A 17,939-nucleotide genomic window follows, 5' to 3' on the forward strand; every position below is an offset into this window, starting at 1 on the left:
TACTTTACAAAGCTTAGCTAATTTTAGTGTACACAGATGTATAAGTGTTCATCAAAAAGTGTAAGATCTATTAAGATAATGCAAATAAGTATAATTTGGCAAGTAACATAATGGAAGCATGTGTAGCACAAAGAAGAATTACTAAATTACCCAGGGCTTACCATCACATGGATCAGCAGAGTCTCAAGGAACCTTCCTAATGCAGCTGTTAGATGCAGCAGAGCTTACAGACCGAGTCTGAGTTCAGGTCAGTCAAGAAGTGGGAATGGTGACAGTCAAGCAGCTGTGACTGGCTTGGAGGAAGAAGGGAAGTGGAAGATTTTTCATGATTAACAGTTGGCATTAAGCAAAATATAAATAAATGCTTTATTTATCTTTTCTAAGTTAGGTAAACATTAAATGATTGCATTCTTTAAATTTGGCTTAAGTTTTGACTTAAAATTTTTCTTGTTTTTAGACACAGTTTAGCTTCTTAGAAAAGTATGAGTAAACGAGAATCTAATGACTCTTAGGCACTGGGTAATTTTATTTCACTGTTCAGTGAAAAGGGAAGTTTTTTCTGAATGCTGCCAAGAGTGTAGCTCTAACACTGTGTTCCAAATTAAAACTAGCAAAAAATTACTAAGGACAATAGGAAACTAGGAAAACTGAAACTAATCACGTGGATCATAATTTGTGCAGAAATACAGAATTGAAGTGTCCTCTGTGGTGTCTAGAAAAATGCGGTATCAAATGACCAAGACTTGGGCGGTGTTAACCTAGCACCGTCGAGGCAGAGATAATACTGTTCCGAGGGACACGGATATTCTGAGTGGTCAAAGAGATACATTCCTTACTGCAGGACTAAGTCATTAAATGTTTACTCTAGAAAAAAACACTTTTCACAGTGGCACAGTTCTGTGTTTTCTGTGTGTCTTGTTCACACGCTACATTCTAATCGATTGCTTTGGCTTCCGTGAGACCCTAAGATTGGGAAGATGTGACATAAAAAGTGGGCATGAGTGTCCATTCATTGGAAATAGATGTCCTCCAACTCATCTCATGCAGTACCTGTTAGAGGAAGTCTTAAAACTCCCTACACCTGCCCATGGTACCTGTAGGGTTACACGTCCCTTCTCTGTGCTCTATTAGCACTCTCCTCTTCTGCTTTAACACGTGTGTGTTACTCTGTTACTGTTTTTCACCTGGAAGTCTGTCTCACATGTATAGCAATCTTGTTGGGCAGAAACAGTGTCTTAATAACTCTCTTAACATGTGCTTCACAAAATTGGAGTGAATAAATGAAGGATATTGCAGAGTGAATCAAAGATTCTTGTATTTAGACACTGAGGCTTTCTTTTTGGCTTCCTTTCAGTAAGCAATGGAACCAACCATTCTCCTCCTACCCTGAATGGTGCCCCGTCACCACCACAGAGATTCAGCAATGGCCCCGCCTCTTCCACATCATCTGCACTAACAAATCAACAATTGCCGGCCACTTGCGGTGCTCGGCAGCTCAGCAAGTTAAAACGCTTCCTCACCACTCTGCAACAGTTTGGCAATGACATCTCACCCGAGATTGGGGAGAAAGTGCGGACTCTTGTTCTAGCGCTGGTGGTAAGTACGGCATCACTGTCAGTGGTTACCTGAGAATATGGCTCAGAACCAAAGCCAGCAGAGAAGCTGTACATATTTCTTCTCACTCCCAAACCTGTAGCACTGTGGCAAAATCTACAGACTAGATTAGTTATTAGTATAATTTGTGCAAAACTGTTGATTTGTGAATTTCAGTTGTGTATAAAAGTGTTTATCAAAGAAACAAATCTATAATGTTTACCTATTTCCTATGCTGTTGATTTAATTCCATTAAGCAGCTTAATTTTTAAGAAAAACTATTCATTCGTTCGTTCATTCGTTCATTCACTTGTTTATTTATTTATTTATTCATTCATTTATTTATAGAGAAGGGGGAGGGAAGGAAAAAGAGATGGAGAGAAACATCAATCAGTTACCTCTGCCACACATCCCCACAACCCGGGCATGTATCCTGACCAGGAATTGAACTGATGACCTTTTGTTTTGTGGGATGACACCCAACCAACAGAGCCACACTTGTCAGGGCCATTAAGTGGCTTTGAATATGTTTTAAAACTGAGTTTCATCAGGTCACTAAGGTTCAACCAAATTAATGCCAGGCTTTGTTTAATATATTCAATGTCTAGTACATTTTTTCCAAGCCAGACAGAAAGGAAAAGTAGCAACTTTAATTTTCAGAAGAATAACTTGAGAAATTGTAAATTTCGTGGTCTAAACAAATAGTATCGAATGGATTATGTTCTTCAACTCATCATGCAAATAGTTTCTTTAGAGTTTTTAAGGTACATATAATTTTAAGGTTCTGTACAGAGTGGTGAATCCGTGGTATAATGGAGTAACTTTCTGACCGGGACAGCAGGGTAGAGTTTGACTCTCAGTTTATATAAGGGAGGTTCTGCCAGTTCCCAGTGTCTGCATATTGAACTCTTTAAGATTGACCTCCAGTAAAATCACCCTGGGCTCCTGCATGTTAGCCTCTATATATGGTAAAGATGAATCACAGTATTAAACTTTCTTTCATGTTGCAGTTCTCAGAGTGTAATCAGGGACCCCTGGGATTCCCTCAGACTTTTAGAAAGTCCAGGAGGTAAAAATTATTTTCATAATCATACTAAGATGTTACTTGCCTTTTAACTCTTACTCTCGTGAGTATATGATGGAATTTTGTAGAGGCTGCGTGATATAGAATGTTGCAACAGATTAAATGCAGAAGCATCTTGGTGAACACAGCTGTCTCTTATTAAGTTAGATATGAAAGAGATTTGCAAAACTGTAAAAGCAATGCCATTCTTCTCACTGCATTTTGGGGGAAAATATAGTTATTTTGTAATGGATTAATATTTTTCAGATTCTCAGTTTTAATTTCTGATATGGTTAGTGATTGATAGAGGCAACCCAAATATATGAGAAGGATTCTGAGACTAAAATGTTTAAGAACTGCTACCTGAAATCAGTCTTGATATAGTGTGGAAAAAACAACCTCCATGCTAGGCAAAATGCAATAAGTGATGGTTTAATTATTTGACATTCAATCTCTGTTGTTTCATATAACTGTAAATTGTTCATTTTCATTGCAATGTTTTGTTGTAGAATATAGCACAATTTGTACTTTTTATGATCCCATGTTCTGAAATTCACTAGAAGAATTCCAAGGACCTGGCCTATTGTTGTGCTCACAACTAAGATTTATTGGAGAGGGATTATAAGGACACACAATTGGATCATAAAGGAGAGAGACACAGTTGGCATCTGTAGGAGTCCATGTACAGACTTCCTATGATTGGGCACACAGAGCTCACTCTTGCACCAGCAGTGAAGGTGCAGCAGTGCGTGTGCAGTGTTTCTGCCCAGGGCAGTGTGTTAGGGACTCAGTGCCCAGAGTTACCGTGGTCTGGACACAGGCTCTCTCTGCCCAGCACTTAGCAAATTGCAGACTCTGAGAAAGAGACCAGTGTCCAGTATAAACCATCTGTTTGCAAAAATAGATCCAGACATAGTGAGTCACCTTCATCAGGTAGGGAAAGGTTTTTGTTTTGGAAAAAAAAAAGCGTTTATTGGTCAAATTTCAAACTATTATGGGACAAATCTTACTGGATCTAGGCTAATAAAATTGGCTGTAAATGTCAAAATGAGTTTGAACTTAATTGGAAGCAAAGCAGACATCAGAATAGTATGCCAGTTCCAACAACAAATTACTTTCAGTAGAGTCTGTGCCTAAAGATAATTTTAATAGTAAAAGAAAAAAATAAAAGGCCTCATTTGCAAAAAAAGAAAGAAAAGAAAAAGAAAATTGAACCATGCATCTTTTTTTAGCCATGAAAGTATATGCAGATGTAGCTAGTCATCTCTTTTTATTTCTTGATCCTCTCCCAAGGATATGCTCATTGACTCCAGAGAGAGGGAGAGAAGCATTGGTTGGTTTCCTCTCACACATTTCCTGACCATGCGTGTCCCTATGGGGGCCAAGACCCCCATCTAAGGCATGTGCCCCTTCCAAGGATTGAGCCCACAACTGGACTGCCCATGGGACAACGCTCCAACCAACTTAGTCACACCAGCCAGGGTGCCAGTTATCTCTTTTAAGTAGTAATGCTTGGGTTATCTTTTTTTAATTTAAGAAAATGTTGGTATCATTAGGAGGTAGTAAAATACACATAAAATTTACCATCTCAACCATTTTAAAGTGTATAATTCAGTGATATCTAATATATTAATTGTCATATAACTATCACTACTATTCTACCTCCAGAAATCTTTTTTAAAAAACTGATTTCAGGGTTGCAGGCTGGTTCCCTGCAGGCCAACTCCCAGCAGGGGACACACCAAAGGCAACCATACATCAATGTTTCTCTCCCCCTCTCCTTTCCCCTCTAAAGATAAATAAATAAAATTTAAAAAAAAAAAACTGATTTCAGAGAGACAGAGGGACACTTACTTGTTTTCCCATGTATTGATGTGTCATTGGTTGAGTCCTGTGTGTGCCCTGAGCGGGATCAAACCCACAACCTTGGTGTGCTGGGATGAAGCTCTAACCAACTGAGCCACCTGGCCAGGGCCAGAGCTCTTTTATCTTGTAAAACTGAAACTACACTATTAAACTGTAAATCCCTATTCCTTCCTCCCCCCAGCTCCCGCCAGCCACCATTCTACTTGACTAATCTGGGTATCTCATATCAGTGGAATCATACAGTGTTTGTCTTTTTATGGCTGCCTGCTTCCTCTCTCTCCCTCTCTCTCCCTCCCTCTCATTTTCTCTTTCTTATTATAAGACAAAGTTGATTTAGGAAGGAACAGAGACAATAGAAGTGAGCCAGCTGGGCTGCATGGGCTCAGGAAACAAGATACAAAAGCAAAAGAAGGGCCCTTGGAACTCAGGAGAGAGTAAGGGGAAGGCTCAGGCATGGGCTTGTGCCCCCAAAAGGGAGAGCACACCTGGGCGGCTTATTGTTTCATTTTGCATAATGTCCTTAAGGTTTATCTGTGTTGTAGCATGTGTCAGAATTCTCTGCTGTTTTATGGCTGAATGATATCCTATTATATATATTATATGTATATAATAGGGTATATAATAGGATATCATTAGGAATAGGAAATGTGGTGTGTGGGTGTGTGTAGGTGTGTGTGTGTGTACACACACACACACACACACACACACACACCACATTTTGCTTTTTCATTCTTCCATTGATCCAATGGTGGGGGGATTGCCTGAAGGAGTTGGGGTTGCTGGTGGATGGGGGAAAAATCAGGGCAACTCTAAAAGCATAATTGATAAAATGTAATTTTTTTAAAAAGTGAATGTTTTCCTCAGGACCACCCTGCTAGCCAGAGGTCCAAGCAGGATTTGAACTCAGATCTAAACATTGAATCCTGCTGTCTTATCCACTCTACTACCATATCCAAATCTTTAAAAAAAAGTGTGCCAATCAGACGATTTGTTACAGTGCCACCATTTGGTAGAAAAGGAACCCTGTTCCCAGGTCACTTGGTCTCCGTGCCATTTGTCAGGCAGGCAGCCGAGTGTCTGGCAGGGTAGGTAGTCACCCATCTGAGGGTTCCATCGGAGGATGCCGGGCCCTCATTGCAGCCTGGCGCTTCCACCCCTGCTGTAAAGAAAGAGTCTTGCAATATCAGGTTGGATAAAAGGAAAATGGAAAAGTAAATATAATAGACTTTACTTCTCCTCTTGAGTTTTCTAAATTAGGTATTGTGGTTAAAGTAAGAATTATAGAATTGTCTAATATTGTTGTCAGTGTATATAAGGGAAATATTTCAGATAGTTATATTATAAACTCAGGAGGATAAAGGTAGATAAAATTTCTACATTTTTACATTTTGATTGCTGTGGTGGTTTACATGAATACAATAAAATGATACAGAACTAAACACATTTTACCTACATTAGTTCTCTAGTTTTGATATTGTACTTCTGGTGTATGAAATGTAACCATTGGGAGAATCCGGGTGGAGGCTGCATGGAAGCCTGTCTGTTCTATTTTCACAACTTGCTGTGACTATAATTAACTCAATTTTAAAAGAACAAGTTTTGTTTGGTCACCTGTCTATACCTGTTGTCTTCTCAGACCACTATAGGTGTTACCCTTGCTCTGCTCTTGCTCTCTGTCAAAAGCATTTTCCCCAAGGCTCTGTCTTCACTTCTTCAGATGACATTTCTGTAATCCTTCCTTGTCCTGCGAAGTCTGATTGAAACATGTCTTCTCCGTGTACCAGGAGCATTCTGCACATGTGTACCTTGATCATATTGCAATGAAGAGCTTGTTTATCTGTTTTCCCACTAGACCACGGTGTGCTGACCACGGTGTGCCGCAAGAATCCTTAAAACATGCAATACCTATTTAGCCAGGGGCACTGACCTCTTTTCCCTTAGATTGTCAAATTAAAAAATGACAGCAGCTCTCCTGGTCAGTATGGTACAGTTGGAGCAAAGTCCCGTTAAGAAAGTTTGTGGGTTCGATCCCCCGTTGGAGCGTGTATGGTACAAAAAGCAACCAATCCGTTTCTCTCTCTCTTCCTCCCTCCATTCCCCTCTCTCTTAAAGAAAAAAAAAATGACAACAGCCAACATGTCAGTAGCCATCCAGTGTGAAGGAATCAAAATAATATATGTACATATATATTTTGTGTGTGTGTACCACAGAATTTTAGTCATTGGTTTATGTGTTGCCATAAGATAAAAAAGGTTGAAAATCACTGCACTAGACTGTGAGTTCTTAGAGGGGAAAGAACAATTCTTTTATTTATTAATTAATTGAATGAGAAGAAAGGATAAACAAAACAGTGGCCTATCATCAGTCTCAGATAGACAGTATTGCATCTTTAGTACTAACAGCCCCGAGTCAGTTTCACTGGCCTAAGTCACTGTTTCTCTGTGCCATACAGTTTATTCTTTTCATCCTTTGTCTATCCATGAAAACTTAGTCATTCATACAGTCTTCCTACTTGTTTTTATCTTATGAGGCCTATTCGAATCTACTATAGTAGGGAAAGAATATCATTCTGTTACATTTAATTTTTATTCCTGAACGTTGGTACCTTTGGTTACATTATACAAGTGTCATGTACTTAAAACAGGTACTTAAAGTTTAAAGTACCTCATTTTTAGTATGAAATGAGCTAAACTATTCAGATATTTTTATTTAACATGGTTAAATCTTATATACTCTTTTTCCCTTAAGGAAAATAATTTTATTTTTACTGAATGTTGATATATTTGGAATATCCAACATAATGTCACATCCAGAAATAACTACTGTTATAATTGTCCATCCAGACAGTTAAAATACTATGTTTGTATGTATGAGTTTTATTAAATAGATTTTTGTAAAATAGACTGTTCTGATTCTGAGTTTTCATTTAAGGTATTTTATAGGCATCTTTCCTCATTAATTCATACAAATTCTGAGTCATGACTGTATTATAATTTTTAATGGAGTTTTTTGTTGGTGGACCTATGCATTTCCCATTTCTTATTGTTAAGAAGCAAAATGTTACTGATGAGTAATGTATGGTACATGTTACATTTTTGAACACTTAAAGGTTTTTTAAAGATCCCAGAAGTGACGATGGTTCTCAGCGGGATCAAGAATTCAGATTAATGCCAAGTTGGGTTTGTTTGTTTGTTTGTTTGTTTGTTTGTTTGTTTTTAAAGATTTTATTTATCTTTAGAGGGGAATGGAAGGAGAGAAGGAAATATCAATGTATGGTTTTCTCTTGTGAGTCCCCTGCTGGGAACTGACCTGCAACCCAGGCATGTGCCCTGACTGGGAATGGAACTGTGATTGTGTGGTTCGCAGGCCTGTGCTCAATCCACTGAGTTAGCCAGGGGTTGTTTTGTTTTTATTTAATTATTGTTCAAGTACAGTTTTCTGTCTTTTACTCCCTTCCCAGCCCACCCCCCTATTTGTTTGTCTTTTAACTTCTTTTGTACTTGCACAGTGTTTGGGAGAATTGAAATAAAAGTATTTTGTGTATGTTGAGAAAATACAGTAGCTTTATTTGTGCATTCCCTTTAGCAGAGGAACTGAGAATCCTAGTTTTAAATCAGACTTTTGAAAAAAAACACAGAGGAAATGCTAATAACTTTGCTGGGAATACTAAAGTCTACCAGTGGAAGTGTTCCTGTTCAGAGGTGCTCTTACTTGCAAACAACATTCAAAGCAAAAGTTCCCTTTTAGGTGTGTTTGTTTGTTTGTTTTTAACTTTGAATTTAGAAGATTTGGGGGACTAATGCTGAGATGTAGGCAGGACCTATGAAGAAAAGAACTTGTAAAGAAATGCAGCTCATGCCCTGGCTGGTGTGGCTAAGGGGATTGAGTGCCAGGCTATGAACCAAAGGGTCTCTGGTTTGATTCCCAGTCAGGGTTCATGCCTGGGTTATGGGCCAGGTCCCCAATAGGAGGCACATGAAAGGCAACTATACTTTGATGTTTCTCTCCCTCTCTTTCTCCCTCTCTTCCCTTCTCTCTAAAAATAAATAAATCTTTAAAAAAAATAGAAAGAAATGCAGCTTTGGCTTGATCTTTAAGTTGACATTTTAGACTGATGGGGATCTATCTGTTCAGCTGGAAGAATTACAAGCTTGGGTTTCTGTACCCGAGGTGGCTTGCCGTGAATCCTGCAGTACAAGAAAGTACCTGTCATCATCAAGGGTAGTGAGGAAGGCAGTGTCCTGTTCTGCAACCCAGTCTGCAGAACATAGAGGGGAACTTAGATTTGGGGTAGTAGAGAAAAGAAAATCAAGGGGGCCGAATTTCTTTTATAGAGGAAATGATTTGGTTAACCCTTGAGAAAGATCTGAGTTCACAATAGTGCTCTTGGAATTAACCTTTTCTTCATGATTTCAAAGGGATTTATATAAGGATGGTGTCTAGTTTCAGAGGTTGAACAAGGTTATTTTTCTTTTCAGAATTCAACAGTAACAATCGAAGAATTCCATTGCAAGCTCCAGGAAGCTACAAACTTTCCTCTTCGTCCTTTTGTGATTCCATTCCTCAAGGTAATTTTTATGAGAGAATTACTGAATATAATCTTTTATCTTAACACTACCTCCAAATTTGCTACTGATCCCTGTGCTGTGAACTAAATCGGGGCAGCTTGCCCATTTTCATATCTTTATTTGTGTTTGGGCTGCTAGAGAAATGGGGGTGCAGTTTGCAGGTGATTCTTACACCTGGTGAGAATTGCAGAAGCCTTAAGTTTTGGTCTGTACGCAGACTCTGCTGGTAGCACACCGGAGAAAGTAGAGGGCGGAGGAGGAGGTGAGTGGGCCAGCGGTGTAGGGGTGGCGTGGAGGCCAGGCTCTCCGCAGAGGCCGTGGCCAGAGGGTGAAGAGTGCCTTGACTGAGAGGAGGCTGTCGGACAAAGCAGAGGCCTTTGCAGCTCAGACTTGCACCTGCAGGCAACAAATTTCAACCTTTTTCATCTCGTGGCACACACAAACTAAAGAATAAAATTCTGTGGCACACCAAAAAATGTATTTTTTGCCATTCTAACAAAAAATAGATATAGTTTTGATACATTCACACCAAATGGCTATTGTTTTGTTGGCTGTTGTCATTGTTTTATTTGACAATCTAAGGTGAATGAGGTCAGCACCCCGACGAAATAGTCAAGTGATAATTAAGACAATGTTAGATTTATATGTAATATATTCTTTTTAAAAATCTTTCTTTTGAAATGATATTATGCTCACAGAGAAGTTAAAAAATGGTATAAGAAAATTTCTGTACCTTCACTCAGGTTCTCCATATATTAATATTTTACTGCATCTACATATTATTCTCTTTATCTTTAAATTTAATTTTTTCCTCAGAAGCATTTGAGAGTTAGCTACAGACATGGTACATCAAATTACTTTAGTGTACCCCTAGCTGGCATGGCCTAGTGGGTTGGGTGTCACCCCACAAATCAAAATGTCGCTGTTTTGATTTCCGGTCAGGGCACACACCCGAGTCGCGGGCCATGTCCCTGGTTGGGGGCGTGCGAGAGGCAACTGATCAATGTTTCTCTCCCTCTCTTTTCTCCCTCTCTTCTGCTCTCTCTAAAAATAAAATCTTTTTTAAAAATTACTTTCGCATAATTATCAAATCAGGAAATTAACATTGGTAAGACACTGTTACTATAAACCTTATTCACGTTTCACCAAATGTCCCACTAAGAGTACAAGATGGTTAATTTTTATATGTTCCTCGATTTGGGTTTTTCTGACACTTCTTCATGTTGAGAATTGAGTTCTGCATTTTAGGCAGCAGATAGCAGGTAAGGCATCACTGATGCTGTCAAGAGACATATATGTTAGTTAGTCTCATAATTAGGTGTTGACTTTGATCACTTGGTAAAGGCCATGTCTGTAATGCTTTTCTACTGAAGAGTTGCTGTTTTTTCCTATTAAGCAATAATTTTCCAAAACAGGTATCATTATGACTCACAGAGAACAAAAATGAACCTGTATCAAAGATTTTATTTGACTCATCGATGAATAAGGTGCTAGAATCAGTCTGGGGGGAAGAGCCTAAGGACAGACACATTTGTAGATCAGGGTTGCCAATGTGGGTGGGCACACCGGGGTGTGACCGGCTTTGGGTACGGGGAGTCAGCTGAACCTGTACTGGACATGATTTTATGTGAGCCCATAGACAACAGTTATTTTGCATTGCTCTCACCTGTCTGTAGTCTACAGAGTTGTGCATAGCTTAAAGGCAGTGAAAGGCTATAGTCAGACACTAATGTGCTCTAGACCAGCTAGAGTTGAGGTGCCGATGACCCAAATCCAGCCTACTGTGTGGCTTTATACAGCCCTGGAGAGAATCAGTTTCACAAGTGAACATTTGTAATTGGTTTGAGAATAGGGAACACTAACTTTGAATCCTAATTAAGTTGCTTTTCTTAATCCACCCCCTTGCCAAATGAATTCTGTTCTTTTTATTGGCCTGATATTACCAAAAAGCTACTGTTTTTTTAATTTTCACTTTTGTCAATACAATATTTGAAAATTGGTTTTCTGTCTTGTCTATGAGTATCTACCCAATACCTTCAGTTGTGCCTCTTAACCCACAAAGCCTAAATATCTGGCCAATAATAATATCAAGAAGATGGGTCACCACCCTACTGAAGTACTATACAGGTATGTGTGTGTGTGTGTATATATATATATATACACACACACACACATACACATACATATACACACACATAATATTTTATTTATTTATTTATTTATTTTTTAGAGGGAAGGAGGAAGAGTGGGAGAGAAACATCAATGTGTGGTTCCTTCCCATGTGTCCCCCACCAGGGACTTGGCCCGCAACCCAGGCATGTGCCCTAACTGGGAATTGAACTGGTGACTCTGCTTCACAGGCCCATATTCAATCCACTGAGCCAGGGCTATACGGGTTTTTACAAACCTTTTAAATCAGAGCATAGCAGACATATAGGAGAGTGCATGGGTGCGTGGCCAGTGGTACAGCTCTGTTCTGACAGCATGGGAGCCCCAGCCCTCAGAGCTGTCTGTGGCACCTTGGTTAGCCTTTGGGCAGATGCGCTAGTTCTTTCTTGGTCTGTTTTCTGTGTGTCAGAGCTAGTAAACGATTATTTCCCCCAAGACTCCGGAATCAAGAAGGATTTGTGAAATTTGTGTCATTAGGAAAGAATTAGTTCTTTTTAAAAAATAATTCATCAAAGGGTACATACACATCACAGATGTAAGGGTCTGGCATGGTATTTTTTCAATTAAGTTTTTACAGTTGCTATAAATTGAGATTATAGAACAGACTTAAAAAGTATCTTATATCATCAAATTCCCTATTCTTAACTGTGTTATTTTGGAAAACAGCATGAGGTAGGTTGTTATGGCAGATTTTTGGCTAGCATTTGGGTTTTTGTTGATTTATTTCTGCTTTAAAACAGTCACTAATTAAGGTGCCTAATAAATTAACCCTTGGTAAAGGGATGACTGCTTGCCTTTCACTTGCTCATCTGTTTCCATTGGAATAGAGACTTCTGTTGTGGGCTCAGTCTGTGTTGTTTGTGAATGTGGGGTGGGAATATAATGCCTATTTTATTTTTTAATAAAGGAATATGGGAAAAGTACATTTATATATGAAGAAATTAGAGTTCAGCTGAGAGTATGTGGGTTTTTTTAATGATTTGTCCACATTAAAGGTTTTCTCAGTTTGAGAAGGAAAAATAATCAACACGTAAGTAATTATCCTTTCACAAAAGGAAGAAACGTGCCCAATGAGGATGCCATGCCAAGAAGTCAGTTCTGCTGACTACCTGGGCTACCACGGGGCTACCTGTGGATCCTCAGAGCCTAGTGTCAGCCTTCATTCCAGTCATTCCCAATACTTTTGCGGGGGGGGAACTTCATGTTTCAGCCAAGCTAGAATAATCACGTTTCCAGAATCCCATGGCAAAGAATGTGCCATGGAAGGGAAGAATGTGAAGGGAAGGTTAAGTAGTACACAGAGAAACCAAGCCTTGTAATGATAGATGGAAGCTAATGTCTCCTACTCCCATGAAGGTACATTAATTCTGTAACCGACCAAAGTCTTCAAAAATGCGTAAGTTTTTAAATTATGTTCAACAAGCGTCTATTGAGCTCTGTTTAAGTCTGTATTAGGTCACAAAGGTGAAGAAAGCACATTCTCTTCCTTAGGGGACTTAAATTTTGTGAGGATAAGAGACAAGCTTTTCCTGTTCAGTGTAATGGGTGTCACCTTACTCATGGAGGCATATGAAAAAATCAGACAGAAGGAAAGAAGGGCTTTGGTCTTATGTCTTGTCTGCGAAAGCCTTTGGGGGTGCTGGGCCCTGTTGTGTGGGCCCAACCCCGGGAAAACTGCGTCCAGACCCTGCCTTTCCTTGTCTAGGCCAATCTGCCCCTGCTGCAGCGAGAACTGCTGCACTGCGCTCGGGCTGCCAAGCAGACCCCGTCCCAGTACCTGGCTCAGCACGAACACCTTCTGCTCAACACAAGTATCGCCTCACCTGCTGACTCCTCTGAGCTGCTCATGGAAGTGCATGGAAATGGCAAGAGGCCCAGTCCAGAAAGGTGAGCAGTAAAGAGCTTGGTTGTCCTTCCTGTTTGGAACCATTCTGAGCTTCCCTTTTGCTTGTGAATTAGTATTTGATTACTGTGCTTATATTATAGGTATCGACTCAGAATTCTAAGGTTAGTATTGTTCTGTCCCAATATCAGGCCACAGAATGCTCCTCAAACCTATAGGTGCAGCTCTCAGGCATGAGTATATTTCAAAAACTTTCCAGATGACTCTGTGTGCCTCTGATGAGAAACTCTGCTCTAGAGCATTCTGTGTGTGTCCATTGTTCCAGAACCATAAAGAAGTAATCTGCCCAAGGCATTTTTCTGATGTGTGAGGTTTTTTTAGTTTGAGCTTTTCTTAAAATATTTTGTTTGTTATTTAGTTTTAGAGAATGGGGAAAGGAGGGAAAAGGAAAGGGAGAGAAACATCAGTCTCAGACAGAAACATGGATCGTTTGCAACCGTACATGCCCCCACCACGGACCAAACTACAACCCAGACCTGTGCCCTGACTGAGTCTCAGACCAGTGACTTTTTGCTTTGCAGGACAGTGCCCACCCAACTGAGCCACACTGGTCAAGACTGCTGTGTGAGGTTTTATAAAAGTATAACAATTAGCCCTGGCTGGTGTAGCTCAGTGGATTGAGTGCGGGCCTGCAAACCAGACGATCACGGTTCAGTTCCCAGTCAGGGCACATGCCTGGGTTGCAGGCCAGTTCCCAGCAGGGGACCCATGAGAGGCAACCATACATTGATATTTCTCTTCCTCTCTCCTTCCCTTCCCCTCTAAAGATAAATAAATAAAATCTTAATTTTAAAAAAGTATAATAATTAATTATTGATACTTACTAATGAATCACCATTACTTTGAAGACTGAAATTATATTAAGTTATTTTGGAAATTTGAATATGAATGTCTACCACAATATTTTATAGTTTGTCAGGGAAGCAGTATTTTAACATTATTATAATTGAAGGTAAGTGACCAAAAGCCCTACCAATTCACAAGTGTTATTCATTATTGAGCCCCTTTTTCTCTCATGTGGAGAATTGTTTTCAGTAACTGACCTACACAGTATCGTATTCTTACCATGTGAGCAAGTGTCATCATCTCCTTAATCTCTTAGTTTGCTTCATGAAGTTTAGATGTTTCTGTCTTATTGTGGATGAATTTGACCTCATTTCATGCTGAAGTCAATTGGCGATTCCCATGATCTCTCTGGCCTCTGAAGACATTTCAGTTCACACCTTATGTCAAACCTTTCCTTATGGTCTTCCTGTGTGCGAAAGCGGGTAGCACAATATATAGCACAAAGTCGATGCTCAAAGGCACGTTTGCGTGAACACTTGTCGAAGGACTCAGATGTGTACCTCCCGTTCTTGCACAGGAGAGAAGAAAGCAGTTTTGAAAGAGATGCAGTTCCTCCTGAGCCTCCCGCCAAGAGAGTGTGCACAATCAGCCCTGCCCCTCGGCACAGTCCTGCCCTCACTGTGCCCCTTATGAATCCTGGGGGCCAGTTCCATCCTACACCCCCACCTCTTCAGCACTACACCTTGGAGGATATCGCAACTTCCCACATGTATCGCGAGCCCAACAAGATGCTAGAACACCGCGAAGTTCGTGATCGACACCACAGTCTTAGTAAGTGACATAAGCCTGTTTTTCTTCTTTTTTTTTCCTTTTTTTCTTTCATAATCAATGTATGTGAGTCTCTAAATATATTCTCAGTAGCAATTTTTCATATTTCTGTCATTTTTGGGGTCTCACACTCTTGTGAATCACTGCCTTAGTGTAGTATACACATAGTTGATATGAATGCATGTGTGTTTACTTAATAGGATTCTACCCACTGTATTCTTCACGCTACCTTTAAACTTACTCTCAATCTCTAATAGGTGTAAATGGAGGTTATCCAGATGAGTCGGTAGACCACCGTTTGACAGAGCGAGAATGGGCTGATGAATGGAAACATCTTGATCATGTAAGAATTTTTAGTGTATAATTTTCTTAACTATTTATTACTTTTAATTCTTAATATTACCAATAGTAATAGGATATGTATGTTGCTAGTGAACATAACCAAATCTACGGTGTCTTTGCAATAAAAGCCAATCTCTCTACTACTCACCCAGCTAAGAGGTAAGAGTAACTCCCAACTCTTTGTGTTGGGGTGGTTACTTCAAGTCATAACCAAGTAAAGTCATGTAATAGAGGTTAGTGAGTTTTCGTCCCAGCTTTGCCACATTCTCCCATTGTGTGGCGGGGTAAGTTGCTTCACCATTTTTAGCCTGAATTTTTATAACTTAAAAAATAATCCATTAAATTCATTTTTTTTAACTCAGCCATAAAAAAGAATGAAACCTGGCCATTTGCAACAACACGAGTGGACTTAGACGGTATTATGCTAAAGTGAAATAAGTCAGAGAAAGACAAATACCATATGATTTCACTCATGTGGAATCCAAAAAAAAAAAAAACCAAAACAACATAAATGTACACACAACAGAAAACAGGGAGCGACTCATAGGTATAGAGAACTTACTGATGGTTGCCAGAAAGGAGGGGCTAGGGGCAGGGGGTTGGCACAAAAGGTGAAGGGGGGGTTAAGAGGTACAAGCTCCCAGTTATAAAATAAATGTCATGTGGATATAATATACAGCATAGAGAATATAGTCAATAATATTGTAATAACCTTATATGGTATCAGATGTTTACTAGACATGGTGATCCCTTTTGTAAGGGTCAAGTCCTTATATTGTACACCTGAAACTAATAAAATGTTGTGTGTCAAAATATATTCTCTTTTATCACCCTGGCTGTTGTGGCTCAGTGGATTGAGTGCCAGCCTGCAAACCAAAAGGTCTCTGGTTTGATTCCCAGTCAGGGCACTTGCCTGGGTTGCAGGCCAGGTCCCCATTTGAGGGCATGTGAGAGGCAACCACACATTGATGTTTCTCTCCTTCTCTTTCTCCCTCCTCTTCCCTCTCTGTGAAAATAAATATATATATTCTTTTTTTGATTAAAAGAAATGTTGTATTTGCATTCACTGGTGGGTTGGAATACATAAGGTGCTAATCACAGCGCCCGGTACATAGGAGGTATTATGTAAATGGAACTTCTCCAAAAACCAATGAGAGTTGGCATCCTATTACAGAATGTAACCCCAGGTTCTTGTCCCATCATAAGAAAGAGTTTCCCTTCTCTCTAAAAGGGGAAAAGAAGATGTAGTACTTCATTAAAATGTACATGCAGTAACTTGCTCCATCTTCAGTGATACTGTCTCTGAACATTATTTCTGATTGCAGTTTTAATAAATCTCCAGCTTTTTCAGATGCCTTTAGGCAGATACATAATGTGGTTTCACTGTAGCCTTTAAAGGGCCATATTACAATGAGACCCCAGAGTTGGTTGAAGAATCCAAAGTGTTCATTAGAAATCCAAACAAAAAATAAGTGATGTGTGTGTGTATATATACATACATATTTGTATACACACATATCTATTTTAAAAGAAGTGGTAAGAAAGGCTTTAAAATGTAGCCTTGTTATTGCTAAATCTGTGAGGTACTTAAACCTTCATTCTTTGTATATTTTGTTTACCTGCTCTTTATTTGCAATGTTGGTGTTTGCATATCCTCATCCTGTCAACTGCCTGACTTCCTCTCTGGTCCAGGCCCTGAACTGCATCATGGAAATGGTGGAGAAAACAAGGCGCTCCATGGCGGTTCTGCGGCGCTGTCAGGAGGCTGATCGTGAAGAACTCAACTACTGGAAGAGACGATACAATGAAAACACAGAGATGAGGAAAACGGGGAGCGAACTGGTCTCCAGGCAGCACAGTCCTGGGAGCGCAGATTCCCTCAGTAATGGTAAGAGGGCAAGGCCGACTTGTTATATTTTACTCTAAAGGAAGATGGTGCTAGAAGGTGGAGTTAGAGAAATCTAGATGATTATGAAGAGGAAATAATAAAATGGGGTCTGTCCAGAAAGTATCCAGCCAAGTGATGTGCAACATAGAGGCATTTATTGAAGAAGATACAAGGAACACTGTGCAGAGGACAACACCACCTCAGTCCCCTTCAGAGTAGGCCCCCCTGGGACAGTTCTCCTAATTACCATCACCTGCCCTGTCATATTCTCCTGAATCTCATCAATAGCTTGAAATTTCTTCCCTTTCAAAGGTGATTTTAGTTTTGGAGAAAGCCAGAAGTCACAGGGCACCAAATCTGGGCTGTAGTGGGGCTGAGTCACCTGGGTGAATTGATGTTTCACTAGAAAACTCTGCACGACACATAATGCGCGAGTGGGCACGTTGCTGTGAGGACGCTGCCAACCACCAGTTGCCCGCAGCCGCAGCCTTCTGAGTCATCTCAGTAGTTTGCGTAGGGGAATGTTCAAGCTTAATGCAGAAGTTGATGTTGATTTGTGGTCTACTCACTCAGTCACTCTGAATGTGACAGCTACACAGTACACATACTACTCAACGGCATCTGCCACCCCCACCAACTAATACAGTGAAATCATCATTGTTCACACATGCACATTCCAGTCCACTCTCCTTGGCTACCAGGTTGCATCCATGTTATGCAGGCCATTCTCATTATAGTAATAATGGCTGGATTTTTTCCAGACAGACCTCATATGTCAAAAACTCAGTACCTGACATGTTCAGGAAATAATTGTCTTCCTCATGAAGAATTAGGATATTTTTTGTTCTATTTTTAACTCTATATATACATGCTAAAAATGATGATCAAAGAGTATTTGGTTATTAAATTCAGCCTATACAAATGTACTAGGTA

General features: G+C 39.8%; 1 protein-coding gene across 2 annotated transcripts in view; it reads left to right on the forward strand.

Annotated features, from left to right (window-relative positions):
• CBFA2T2 (CBFA2/RUNX1 partner transcriptional co-repressor 2) overlaps window positions 1-17,939 on the forward strand; it is a 142,609-nt gene that overhangs the window by 107,147 nt on the left and 17,523 nt on the right. For both annotated transcript variants that reach the window (XM_037043880.1, XM_037043881.1), the window contains exons 3-8: window positions 1,355-1,596; window positions 9,001-9,090; window positions 12,965-13,146; window positions 14,526-14,779; window positions 15,034-15,119; window positions 16,811-17,006. In XM_037043880.1, coding sequence (XP_036899775.1) covers window positions 1,355-1,596; window positions 9,001-9,090; window positions 12,965-13,146; window positions 14,526-14,779; window positions 15,034-15,119; window positions 16,811-17,006 — 1,050 coding nt within the window. The remainder of the gene's footprint in view (window positions 1-1,354; window positions 1,597-9,000; window positions 9,091-12,964; window positions 13,147-14,525; window positions 14,780-15,033; window positions 15,120-16,810; window positions 17,007-17,939) is intronic.

The sequence above is a fragment of the Sturnira hondurensis genome, unplaced genomic scaffold, assembly GCF_014824575.4.
Source record: "Sturnira hondurensis isolate 20B ecotype Veracruz unplaced genomic scaffold, ASM1482457v3 Scaffold0004136, whole genome shotgun sequence".
NCBI lineage: Eukaryota > Metazoa > Chordata > Mammalia > Chiroptera > Phyllostomidae > Sturnira > Sturnira hondurensis.